General features: G+C 40.6%; 1 protein-coding gene across 1 annotated transcript in view; it reads left to right on the top strand.

Moving 5' to 3' along the window:
• GFRA3 (GDNF family receptor alpha 3) overlaps positions 1-11,042 on the top strand; it is a 39,677-nt gene extending 28,635 nt beyond the window's left edge. The window contains exons 2-8 of the mRNA XM_035339029.1: positions 3,342-3,617; positions 4,332-4,424; positions 4,843-5,188; positions 5,267-5,376; positions 6,486-6,620; positions 7,414-7,544; positions 7,852-11,042. Of these exons, the coding sequence (XP_035194920.1) occupies positions 3,342-3,617; positions 4,332-4,424; positions 4,843-5,188; positions 5,267-5,376; positions 6,486-6,620; positions 7,414-7,544; positions 7,852-7,986 (1,226 nt within the window). The 3' untranslated portion in view covers positions 7,987-11,042. The remainder of the gene's footprint in view (positions 1-3,341; positions 3,618-4,331; positions 4,425-4,842; positions 5,189-5,266; positions 5,377-6,485; positions 6,621-7,413; positions 7,545-7,851) is intronic.
• Positions 11,043-12,910: the final 1,868 nt, after the last annotated feature.

Genomic DNA, 12,910 nt, shown 5'->3' with positions numbered 1-12,910 from the left:
AGCCCGGGGCGCGTCCTGGGCTTAGGGTTCCCGGCACCGGCAGCTGTGAAGAAGCCGTGTTTCAAACCGGGAAAGACGTGCTGCTTGCTTTGATCTGAAACGTGAATCGCAAGTGCTGATGTGACCAAGGAGGGATGCTCTGGGGCGGGGGAACGGATTTCATTGATGCGAAGCTCGCGGAGGCGAAGAGGAGGACGGCTTGTTCCTCCGACTCGCAGCGGGGAGCGACAGATGTCAGGAGCTGATCCCGCAGCGTAGCAGAAAGGGCATAAAGACAGTGTCCGTTCTAGCTCTTGGAGCAGAGGCTGGACCTGTCTGAGATAACTTTGCTGAGAGCTTGTTTTGATAGCAACCTTCCAGGCAGTCCCCCCTCTGAAATGCTTCAGGCTGATGGTTTTCTGAGATGAGGCTCAATTTGCAAAGACCAATCTAGGGAGTTCCTGTGGAGATGCAGCTGTTTGTCTTACTCTGCCCTATACTACTGACATGTCACAATGGCTGAGGATGGAAATGGTTCCTCTTTCCAGTTCATCTCTTTCTTGGGCAGTCTGCATGGTTGAAGTGGCTAGAAATAGAGAAACTACAAAACTGCTCTGAAGCACTCCTAGACCCTACCTATGGGATGTCAGTGCTTTACATGCAGAAAAAACTGCAACTGCTGAATATCATGACTGCTATAAAGAAGAGCTATTGTGCTGAGATCTCAGTAGCATTTACAGCCACATGATTACAGTACATTTCCCACAGTTTTCTGTTGTCCAAATAGTAATGCTTATTTTATATCTGTTCTTAATAAAGCAAAGATCTCCTTTCTGCCATTGTCCTCTCTTTCAAGAGCACGAAGCACAAGGGATATTTAAATAATAATACTATTAATTGTAACTCCATAAATATATATAACAGAACACAGAGTCACAAGGGAGAATAAATGGCTGTTGTATTAACTATTCATTTCTCTAGGATACAAATAATCATGTTTTGTGAAGAGATTACTTTTTATTTATGTATTTATTAACTGCAGAAGGGACTCCTGTACAATCCCTTTAATGCTTTCTGCAAGCTAAACTACAGAGCTTTCTAATTCTTTCACCTGACTGACTGGAATTATAAGTTGTTTTTTATTTTTTTATTTTTTTTTTTTAAGAAGAAGCATGTCATGTATTAGGGCTTAAGACAATGCATAGCTATTATATGATCTCTGTTAAGGAGGATTGTTTTAAATTTTTCTGTTTTGAGGTTTCCAGCAGCTTCACCCAAAGCATCTGGTATAGGCCTGTGGCAAAAAACACAGTCCATCCATTTATAATCAGTTCTGCTCTACCCTGTCAATAACTATATCACTTTAAAGTTTTGAAAATGTCACTTAAACCTCAGGTACTTGTTGAGCAGAATTCTTAAGGCTAGGAAAGTATGTCCAGTCCTTTAATGAGCTTACTACAACAGCTACTACAGGCCACTGTTGGAGATGGTACTTTGTTCTGGCCTTGTGAGGTAGATCAGTTTGCACCTCTTATAATTCCAAAGCTACTAAAGATAATAGCATCACAGAATCATTGAAGCTGGAAAATTTGCTATTGGAAATTTGCACTGCTTGCAACATTATGGGATGTAATCAAACTCAGAATGTTCTTTAAGGTTGTGCTGAGGTAGAATGCTAACCAAAGCCTACTGTGCCAGGTACGAAGCATTTCTGGTGAGAGATTGTTTTTCAGAAAATTTACAAAGTCATACAGTCTTTATATAACAGCCAGATGAACAACAAAGTACGGGAAGTTGCTAGAAATGCCAAGAAATATATATGATTGGGACAGAGACACCTAGATAGCATTACTGGGCTGTAGGAAAACTAAGAAGTTTGAGAACCAGACTAATACGGAATTAAAAGGAATTATGTATGGAATTATCTGCTTACAGCAAATAAACTCATGAAGCCAGCAAAAGTGAAGGAAGGAAGACAACAAATTAGATAGCGAAGACAGTATACCACGTAATATAAGCTGAACCTATATATATATTTAGCTTGTAGTGAAGACAGACAGAAATAGTAGTACAGCACCTGCTGATCAAGAGAATGATAGATGAGATCGCATACCCAAAGAACATCAAAGATAGATGTTAGGCTAGGCATAGTTATTTCCCCAAAACAGCCAGACAATATTGTCCTGAAGGGAAGAACAGTACTACTAGCCTACATATAAATTCTGTTAGTAAATAGTCTTGTTCCAAGTCTTCACAAGTCTAGGTTGGATGGGGTTTGGGAAACCTGTTCTAGTGAAAGGTGTCCCTGGCCATGCAAGGGGACTTATGGTTCTATGGTTCGTTGTACCTGTATTGCAAACATAAATTCATGTACTATAGAAGTGAAGAAAGATTACAAACTGAATTCACCTCCCAGTGAAAATGTCAGCTCTCCCTCTGTATTATCCTTAGGACAGAACAGTCTATATAAATATATATTTAAAAAAAATGAAAAAAGTAATCAAGTTTTAAAGATTGTATTGTTAAATTAAGATTATTTAATACTTCCATAAGGTGGTGGGATGTATATAAATTAATATTACATATATAAATTAGTACATGTGATATACAAATATACACAAGAGTTCACAAATGACCAAAAAATGAAAGCTGACAGGTCAAGCCTGCATCCCAGCATTTTTGGCAGAAATTTCAGGGATTCAGTTCTATATACTGTAAATTGATTGCATGTCAGCACTTTTATATGAAACTACTTGCATCTAGTGATAAGGGTTTCTTCTATTATACAAAGGATATGTATATTTATTTTTACGTTTGCAAGCTCAGTAAAGTAGTTGCTTTTACACCCTGGAAATGGCTTTCTCAGTGCATATCTTAATGACCAGTATATACATAGCAATGGCACTAGCGCTGACTTACATCACCCAGTGTCGTGTTAATACTTGTTTATTTCACTGAGCTTTTCATTACCCAGATAGGAGAGTTTCTGCAAAGCAGGCCTCAGCAAAGCCAAGGTTTCCATAGGGATTTACTGCTTCAGGAAAATACAGAGCCATCCCTGATGCTGGCCAAATTGAAAGAGTGATAGGGAAAAAAAAAAAAAAAAAAAAAAAAAAAAAGAAAAAAAAAGGTTTTATTAAACAAAATATTTTTTGAGATTTTTCATTAACCTTTTGTTCCCCCTTTAATACACTAATACTCATCCTTTTGTTTCTAAATGGAGAGAGCTTTTGCTCCTTGCTAAGTGTATGAAGGACCCCAACCTTGAGTCCTTACTGGAAATGCCAACAGAACAATGATAACGTGTTTGTGTGGCATTCATTTTGACTGAAACCCTAGCAATCTTTTCCCTGCTTGACCAGGAGACCTCCTGTCTCTGCCAAGGAGTGACTGCATAGCAGCAGAACAGCTGTGCCTCTCAGACTCCATCTGCAATGCCACCTACAGGATTCTGGAAGACTGTGCCCTTGCTAAGACTCGCTTCCTTCCACTGGATCATGATAGCAGGGTCAGATGTCTAAATGCAGAGCTACACCTCGGAAACAGCTCTTTACTGCACTGCAAGTGTCACCGGCGCATGAAGAGACAGGAGCATTGCCTACGCATTTTCTGGACTGTTCACGCCAGCATGACAGATGGTGAGATGAAATAATATGAATTTAGAAGGTACTAGTAAGGCTCAACCCTGCCCCACCACCTGAAAAAAAAAAAAAAAAAAAAAAAGGGGAAAAAAAAAACATGAAGGGCCACTTCCCAGCACTGCAGGTATTTGGAGCCACATCTCCTAGTAAAGAGGAGTCATTACTTCTCTGATAAGCAAAGAAAACTGATCTGATCTGAGACTGGCCCTTCAAATACACCAGGGACCTTAAGAAACAAAGATAGCTAGTTTGAGACATTTACTTATATTTAGTGCTATGAAAATCACCTCAAAATGGTCACATCTGTCCATCACTGAAAATGGATGTGCGATTATCACACACACTGTAATGGCATCCATGAGCACGCTACTTCTCTCCAGCTTTAATGGGATGCTTCTACTTGGCCTCCCACCAGGGACTGCCAATGCAGCATATCTCCTCACTAGAACTGAGGCTGAAAAAATGCAAATTTCAACATAGACCAAATTCCAGCCAGAGGAAATCTAATGACAAAATTTAATGCTGTTGCTATACAGTAACACCTTTGCATCTCCAGCAGAACCATTCTTGGCATTTGGCTTTGAGCATGATAGAACATCTCTGAACCCCAGCCTGAAGAATCACAAATAAGAGGGGAAAAAAGAAGAAGAAAAGCTGGTCACAACGCATTTCTCCCATTGCATAAAATAAAATACCTTGTGTCTTGTCTAGGCTATTTCAATTTGGAGACCTCTCCTTATGAGAATCCAGCAAATGAAGAACACTGGAAGACAGATTATAATGAACTGGCAGCTCTGCTATCAGGTAGGGATTGTAATGGTTATATGATATGCTGCTGCTGGTTTTTAACTTTTCAGGGGCTGAAAATTGTTAAGAAGAATGATTTGAGGTAATTGCCCTCAGAGGAATGTCTGCTCTGGGTATTTACTTATATTTGCACCCCTACTAACTATAAATATAGCTACAGATCCAGGCCTATGAAGCAGGCAGTAACACACAATGATGCATTCTTTGGAACATCAACCAATAAAATCTGTGATTTTGTAACTAATATCACTGCAGTGTCATACTACAGGCACATAGCAGAACTAAGTTGCTTTGTTCATTTCAATGTTAGCAATAAGACCATCAAGTAAGGGGTACTCCTATTTCCATGTAAAATCTTTTCTGAAGACTTGCTTCCTTGTTTATGGTGTGTTTTTTTTTTTTTTTTTCTTTATAGGCTCACAGTTAGCAGGAGATGCAACAAATCCATGCCTGAAAGCAACTCATGTCTGTAATCTGAGCAAGAAGTGTGTTCGGCTGCGCACAGACTATGCCTCAATCTGCACCAAGGGAGCAGGAAGTGAGGACATGTGTGACCGTCGCAAATGTCACAGAGGGCTAAGAAATTTCTTTGAGAAAGTGCCTGAGGATTTCACTAGAAGGATCCTGTTCTGTCCGTGTCAGGATGAACTTTGTGGAGAACGACGCCGGAAAACTATTGTTCCCGATTGTTCCTTTCAGTATAACACTAAACCCAATTGCCTCTGGCTTTTGGACTCCTGCTTGGAAGACCACATCTGCAAGTAGGTCTGGCAGCAGCAGATACTAGCCACAAGAAGAGAACAACATAGACACTGATAGTCTTATTTTCCTTCCTACAGATCCCGACTGGCTGACTTCCAACAAAACTGCCAACCTGCAGATATGTCCCCAGATGGTTGCTCTCAGCACAATCATGCTGCATGCCTGCAGGCTTACATGGGGATGATCGGTAAGTGATACCCACGGGAACACACAGGTGAATGCCTTTAGGCAACAAACTTGCAGCCTCACTGCTATGCTGTGAGGGACTGTCTTGCTTTGATGCAGGTAATAGTGCTCAGTATGCCCGTAAACATGCCTTAGCCTAACTGATGATAGTGTTCTCACTTGCTTCTGAGGTAAATGCAGCCCAAAGAGAGCTCCTTAGTGGCATTTATCACTCTGTTTTGTCCCATCCACTGCTGTCAAAGTAGCAGCACTTGCCTGGGATTCTTGCACTCCTGTTTGCATCATCAACTGATGCAAAATGCTCTAAATGCCTGACCACTGGGACTCTCTTGGCTGTACCAACTAAGACATTCCTGCTGAAGGAGCTACATCATGATCACAGCAGAATCCAGTTGTAGGATCATTAATATAGATGCCCTCATTTCACAGAATCACAGATTCCTGGTTACATTCCTGGTGGTTTAACACTGTGTACACACTATCTTTGAGCTAGTCAGAACAACAGGTACACAAAGCACCATCAGCTGTTGGAATGAAAGTTGTCTTTGCTTACAGACATTTGCTGTCAACCTGCTAATATTTTTTCAGAATGGTTCCAAGGAGAAGCTGTAATTCTAGACTACAAGTTCTAGTTTTCCAGATTTTTTTTTGCTATTTTCATCACAAATAAGCTGTGCTCTGAATGGCACACTACAGGTGTGCAGCACTTGTTTGGCAAAAAGCATTTGGCCATGCAGTATTGCCTCCTTTGTGAGAACTGAGAGAGCTTTTTGTTGTTATATGCCACTATTGCAGTTGAATCTCTGCAGATGCTTCACATCTTTCAGTCTAATGTTTTCACCAGGTTCAGTTATCAGTATACCTCACCGACAGATTGTCTGAGTCAGGTTTAGCAATCTCCCCACTTTTTCACAGTGTAGCAGGCTGCACATGTATTCATCAGAACTAGGTCACCTTTCAGGGGCTTCTGACCTCTTCTGAGTAACAAGCACATCACAATGGAAGGTTTCTGTCTCCAGGGTAGCACTGCCTTTAACATCAGAGGACTGATCATGCTTCTTTCATTTAGTGAAGTAAATCTTGATTCCCATTTCTGGGGGTTTGGGACAGGCACACCTATGACACCCAACTACATCAGTAACTCCAGTGTGGAGGTCTCCTTGTGGTGTACATGTGAGAGCAGCGGCAACCAGAAGGAGAAGTGTGACCAGATACTCAGCATGTTTGAGAGCAACAAATGCCTTGGTAAGCATCACATCGTGGAACTGGGGAAACAGCTCAGCACAGGGAAGTTCAAATCCTGTTCATTTCAAGATCCTACATTGCACTGCTCTTGCATTTAGTTCTGTCTTCTGAAGTGTTTCCATGATCTCCTAGCCAACCTATGGGACCAGCCTGGATGTGCTCACAGAGGTGATTTTGTATCTTTTACTAACACAGACACCAGTGAAGCTATCTACAAACAGCATTCAAATGAAGGGATTACAAAGAAATTGGGTGGTGTCAGATGTGTTGTATCCATAGGTTGCTGAGTAGCCCCATCACTGCACCAGGATTATGGGGTTTTGGTTCCCCCTCCCCTTATTAGCAACATACCTTAATAAGATTTAAATACTTTGTTTGTAAAAGCTTCCAGAGGATATCAAACAAATAAGTAATTTGATAAATTATTATTTAAATCTACCTACTGCTATACTGAAAAAGTTATACCCAACACTATAGATATACCTACAACCTAAACATCCCACTGAGATACTACATACCTGCCTCTTACAAATAGACAGCTGGCAAAGTCCCATAGAAACCTAAAGGTCTTCAAGTAGAGTGAAAATTGGCTTTGTAGTCTGTTCTAAAAGTCACAAGTAAGCCCACAAAGTAACATGCCATTTATTAAACACAAAATACGTATTTTCTAAATCAAATCCATACAGACTGTGAGTGCCTTTCTTAAAATAGCTACCCTAGACTTCAGTTCACTAAACTCCAAGGTATGCACAGGAAAAGTACAATAAGACTCTTGCTTTACTTTTGTTTACAGAAAATACTATTTGGTCTCAAATGCAACAGAAGCAGACAGGTCTGGAAAGACAGGAAGACTTATTTTATTCATCTTCCCTAAACTTCCAAGGAGACAGTGCCAGCACATCTCTTGCTTCAGAAATGTCCCAGGTACGTATTGCTTTGTTGCCTCCAGCAAGTGGTGAGTCAAGCAGTGTAGAGAAAGTTGTCCAATAACCCCGGATCTGGAAACTTATGATTTTGGACATCAAAGTGAGGGATGCCATATGCATGCAGAACCCTAAGCTGCTTTCGCTGAACCTATTCCTTCCACAGACAAGCAGAAATAGGAGGCCTTGCTGCTTGGCTGCAGAAGTTTCCTATAGTCTCACAGCTGTGACCAGAATTGGAGGCCCTACAGAGGTGTTTGATCACAAATAGATCTAACTGGGATTCATTCCTCCTTTTCATTTCCTAGGTGGCTGAAGTGAAGACACATCCAGAGACCTCTGCACACAGCAGTTTGCCTATGGTCTCCTCTGTATATTCTGGAGCTGCTGTTTCTTGGTCATCTCTGTCTCTGTTCCTGCCCCTGTTGCTGAGTGCACTTTAACTTGGCATAAATTGCATCTTTCCTTCCCATATTATTAATCTTATTCCATATCCAGGCACCTCCCACTACTGATTTACCCTGGAGAAACAAAAGGCTTCTGGAAAAGAGGAAGGGAATAGCCTTAACCCATAAATGCAGTTACTGGAAACCTCTCCCCAGCTTGCACCCCACTTTCCCCCAGTCAGTTTGCACTAAGAGCTGCAGATTTGGAGCCCACCATTGCTTCTGCCATGTTCGTATTTTGAGTAAAAGTCCAGCTGATATTCAAGCACAGTATTTAAAACAGAAGTTTGAATTGTGTCAGAACTTGTGCAGGGTTAGGTTTCTGAATAGAGGAAGACAAGTTTAGTCAGAAACAGCATGAAGCTGCAACAACATGGAGCTGTAACAGAGGAGGTTCAGGCTGGATTTTAGGAAAAGGTTCTTCACTGAGGGGATGTTCAGGCACTGGAACAGGCTCCCCAGGGCAGTAATCACCACACAGAGCCTGCCTGTATTCAAGAAACATTTGGACAATGAACTCAGACATGTAGTTTGATTTTTGGGTGGTCCTGTGCCAGGAGTTGGACTTGATGATCCTTGTGGGTCCCTTCCAACTCAGGATATTCTAAGATTCTATACCTGACACTGTATCCTATCACCCCACCTCTTGGAGCTCTTCCTCAGGCACAGAGTACAGCATATCATCTTTAAGATTTAGTGGCCTCACTCCAGGGGGAATTGCAAACAAAGCTAAGTAAGTGTAAACATAAAGTCCCTGTCAAACACCATTTCTGGATTACTTTCAGTTCCTTTTATTTTTATTTTTATTTTTATTTTTATTTTTTTTTTTTTTCCAAATCCATTCTTTAGAATACATGAAAAATACTATCCCAGGTCAAGGATGCTATACCCCAGATTACATTCTTGCTTCTTTCAGTTTTGCCCCTTGTAACTGTACATAACATCCATCAGCATGGCTAGCAACGGACTTGTATTTTGTGGGTTAGTAGAGGTTTCTCTACTCAACCCTAGTAAATTTATCTAGCCAAGGATGACCTTGCCGGGCCTCAGGCCAAACCTTTTTCGGAATGCCTACAGAAAGATTATAGCTCATTGAAGCTGTATTCACTATATTGAAGTTGTATTCTCCTGGCACATTCAGTTGCAGAAGCCTCTGAAAGATGGAATTAGTTTGTACCTTTCCACATACTGAAGTTATCGTTTTCCCCTTTCACTCCCTGCCAGCCTCCTCCTTTGCCAAGCTCTATTTCATAATCTGTTTATTCTGAGTGTAAACGTGTGCACTGTATAACTGCTGTTATTTTATGCTGCATTGGCCTTTTAAAATGTGGTGTTAAGTAAATATTGATTTCTGAGCATAGGTTAATAGTCCACAATCAATTGTGCAAGAGTTGCCTCATCAGCCATCTTATGCTTTCAGGATAGCCAGAAACTGAGTTCAGTACAGCTTCTCTACACACACATATAATGCCTCTTGTTCATCCTATGAGGTACAACAGATCTGAACAATATTATGCACAGCTAATATTGTGTGAGCAATATTACAGTCCTGAATAGATGCAGAACAGGTTAGCATTTCTTTTAACCTTGTGCTTTATCTGCTCCCAGAAAGGTACCAGATAGGTAATGTGCTGTGGTTCCCAGTCAGTCAGACACCTTCTTACTAGAGAATCTTCCATTGCTAAATGTATCAGAGTAGCTGTCCTTCTGCAGCGCTAATATTTCTATTTAGAATTCCAGCCTTCTCTTATCTTCTTGGGCAGGTAGGGCAGGAAAATGATTGCATGGAGCAGAACTTTGTCTGTTGCACAGAGAAGCAACAACTTATTTCCATGCAGTAGGAACAAGTATCGTGTTATCTTAATTAAGAGGAATATAAACGCTGTTATTTACCATTGCCTACTGAAATGTGACTATGTGAATCAAAAGACAGCATTGTTTCAAGGTTTGTTACCCCTCTAATGAAAACAGAGCCCATGTTACCACAGAACTCTGAGATCTACATTTAGCCATCGTCCATAAGGTGAGGCTGCAAACGTGTGTCAAGGCTCTTTATTATAGCATAGTAGGTTCTGCTATCTCCAGAGATTGCTGGAGAGTGACAGGGAAGACGAAAACATCATGCCTTACAATATTCCACAAATCAGTGAATGTTTATCAGGAAGATAGAATAGCTTTCCCTGAGACATCTCTACGACATACACAGTCTACAGCATCCATCTTCCACTCATCTATGCTGTGAGCTTTCCTCTTTCTCCACTTTAGTGCTCTGAGACAGGTGGATATGGGGAAAGGCATTAGCATTTTGTTGTTTGTATTCATGGCACTGTGGACTTTTAGCTCCTAATGAGAAGATTACTGATTGCAACTGCAGCTTCCTGTTGTGCCCTGGATTACATAGGAAAATGCTTTACAGTCAGACAAAATCTTGCTCTAGACAGAAATTAAATAGAACAAATCAGTTGGGATTTTTCTCTAAATGTCTTATGTCCTTTTTCCATGTACATATGCACCTATATATATACAGCTGCCTCCTAAAACTCATTCATCAATAACTGGAAACAAAGTTTTCCTATAAATACACCTGCACTCACAGGTACTCATGCTGAGTACACTGTGTACAAATCCATTTTTACCTAAACTTTCTTAACACCTAATCTCCAAATATCACAGTTGTTCAATGACACAGCATATATGCATGCAGAAGAATAACTACTACTAAGAAACATCATGCCAGTATCAGTCCAGTTCTGCTAGCATCACAACACATTCAGAACATTTCCTACTATCTGTACTACACAGTAATTTACGAAACAACAACAACAAAAAAACTCAGCATCTATTCACTAGTAACTGCAATATAACATCCAGCTAGCACCTTCGCTCTAAATACAAAAATAATCTAATAGAAATTCTCTGTCCTGTCAGCCTTAATATTGAACTCTCAGCAAGCATATAAAAGGAAGGAACCTTCTAATTGTTGTAATGTAAATTATTTTTACGAGTGTAAAATAATGCCAAAACTCAGTAATAAAATTTATCTTGCAACTCTAGAAGTCTCCTGCCTTTCTGTGCCTTCAAGAGAAGCTACACTCCTTTGTGTCTACTGCTGGACAAATTATGGGAAAGGAATTTAAAGAAGAGAGACAGGATCTCTTACCAAGCAATCGCAACAGTAACGTTTACAGACATTGCTCACTGTCAGGGACTTCGGATATGGCTTCTAGAAATCTGATGTAGCTTTAGATTTCTTAACATGGTTTAATGTATTTACAAAGGGCATTCACATAGTTCTTTTTGAGCAGTGAGCTCAGCCACTGTGTTGGATGAGTTATTTCTTGTCTGACAAGTGAGAGAACTAGTAGGCATTTCTTGCCCAAGGCAAAGTTATGCATGAGATAAGCCTTGGATTTGGAATCCCTGAAGCATCATGCCCTAGCCTCATTAAAATCATTCCTACTTCCTCCAGGAAACGCACAAGCTTAAGGGACAATCAAAGGAACATGTTTTTCTTTTTAAAGAGGGACACCATTTGTATCACAGATATGGAAAAAATAAGCTTTACTTCAAACAGTAATTCTTGGCTACTACCCTGGAATGCATTTTAAAACCTGCTGATGCTACAAGGTAACTTCAAGTTTACAAGACAACACTACAGGTTCAGCACCCATAAAGAACAAAGGTATTGTTTTCAATACATCATAAACATCACAAGTTGCTCTATTTGATAAAATGGAAGGCAGCTTTACACAAGAACATGAAGAAAAACTCTCAAAGTAATCTTCGGGCTGTCCACGCACCAGACAAAGCTTTTGGGGACAACAGTGAAGAAGCAGGAAGCCAACCAGCACTACTATGGAATCTGAACCAGCTGCTACTCTACAGCTGCTTCCCCCACTGAAACATGGTAAATACGATCCACGGCTAATCACTTCTACCTAAGGGATTTTGTGGCTGAACCTTTTCTCAGATGAGGGAGGGTCAGTTAAGGCTGAGCTTGATTTTGCCTCTAATGGAAGCTTTTCTTTTAGGTGATTAGCTCTCCTCCAGGAAGTGATTTGGTGTTTGGGTTTCTTGCAAACCCTAGGGTTAGCAGAGGTCAAAGAATACAGCAATTTCTCCAAGTGCATTCGTGAAAATAGCCCCACATACTTTCCATTTACAGCTGATCACCTCCATTATCTGTAGGCTAGGAGGAGATGATCAGCAATTGTTAAGTGCTTGAATCAGACTAATAGCTCACTGCTAATTCCCCCAGTAATGTGAATCTAAATTCCTGGTAAACAAACTGACTGCTTCATGCACAGGGATGAATGCCAAAAGCCTAATATTAGAGCTCTGGAGCTAAAGCTTTTAGAGCAACTCAAAGATGTTTGATGACATTATATTATGTACTAAATAATTAGAAAATGAAGGCCCACTTGGAATCAATGAGTTACTGTCTAATTAAGATGAAAAAGGGGCTCTACCCTTTTTAAAACAAGTTTATACTAAAATGGTGTACCTGATAAATGGTGCTGATAGCTAGGACTTCACCTTTGGGCAGAACATGGCAGCCATTAAGCTAGCAGAAAATAACTGTGATTTTTGGCTCATCTCTTCCTCTTATTGGTCCTACCTGTTTTCCTGTAAGGCACAAGCTTCAGCAGTGCTTCCCCTCTCCCCATCAGATGACAAATTTTATTAAGCACCATTCAAATAGCTTATCCTGACACAGAGAATCATTTTGCCTTTGTTTTTCTATGTAGCCAGAATCTCTGAGCTCACACCACTAGATGCTTGAAGAACTAAGAGATGCAGACTGGAGCCCCTAGAAGCAATTTGCTACAGGAATTGCTATTGAGCTTGAGAATGCAGGAGAAGATTACAGAATCGTCTAGGTTGGAAGAGACCTCCAAGATCACCGAGTCCAACCTCTGAC

Source organism: Oxyura jamaicensis, chromosome 13 (genome assembly GCF_011077185.1).
Source record: "Oxyura jamaicensis isolate SHBP4307 breed ruddy duck chromosome 13, BPBGC_Ojam_1.0, whole genome shotgun sequence".
Lineage (NCBI taxonomy): Eukaryota > Metazoa > Chordata > Aves > Anseriformes > Anatidae > Oxyura > Oxyura jamaicensis.
This window is presented reverse-complemented; position numbering and strand designations above follow the sequence as displayed.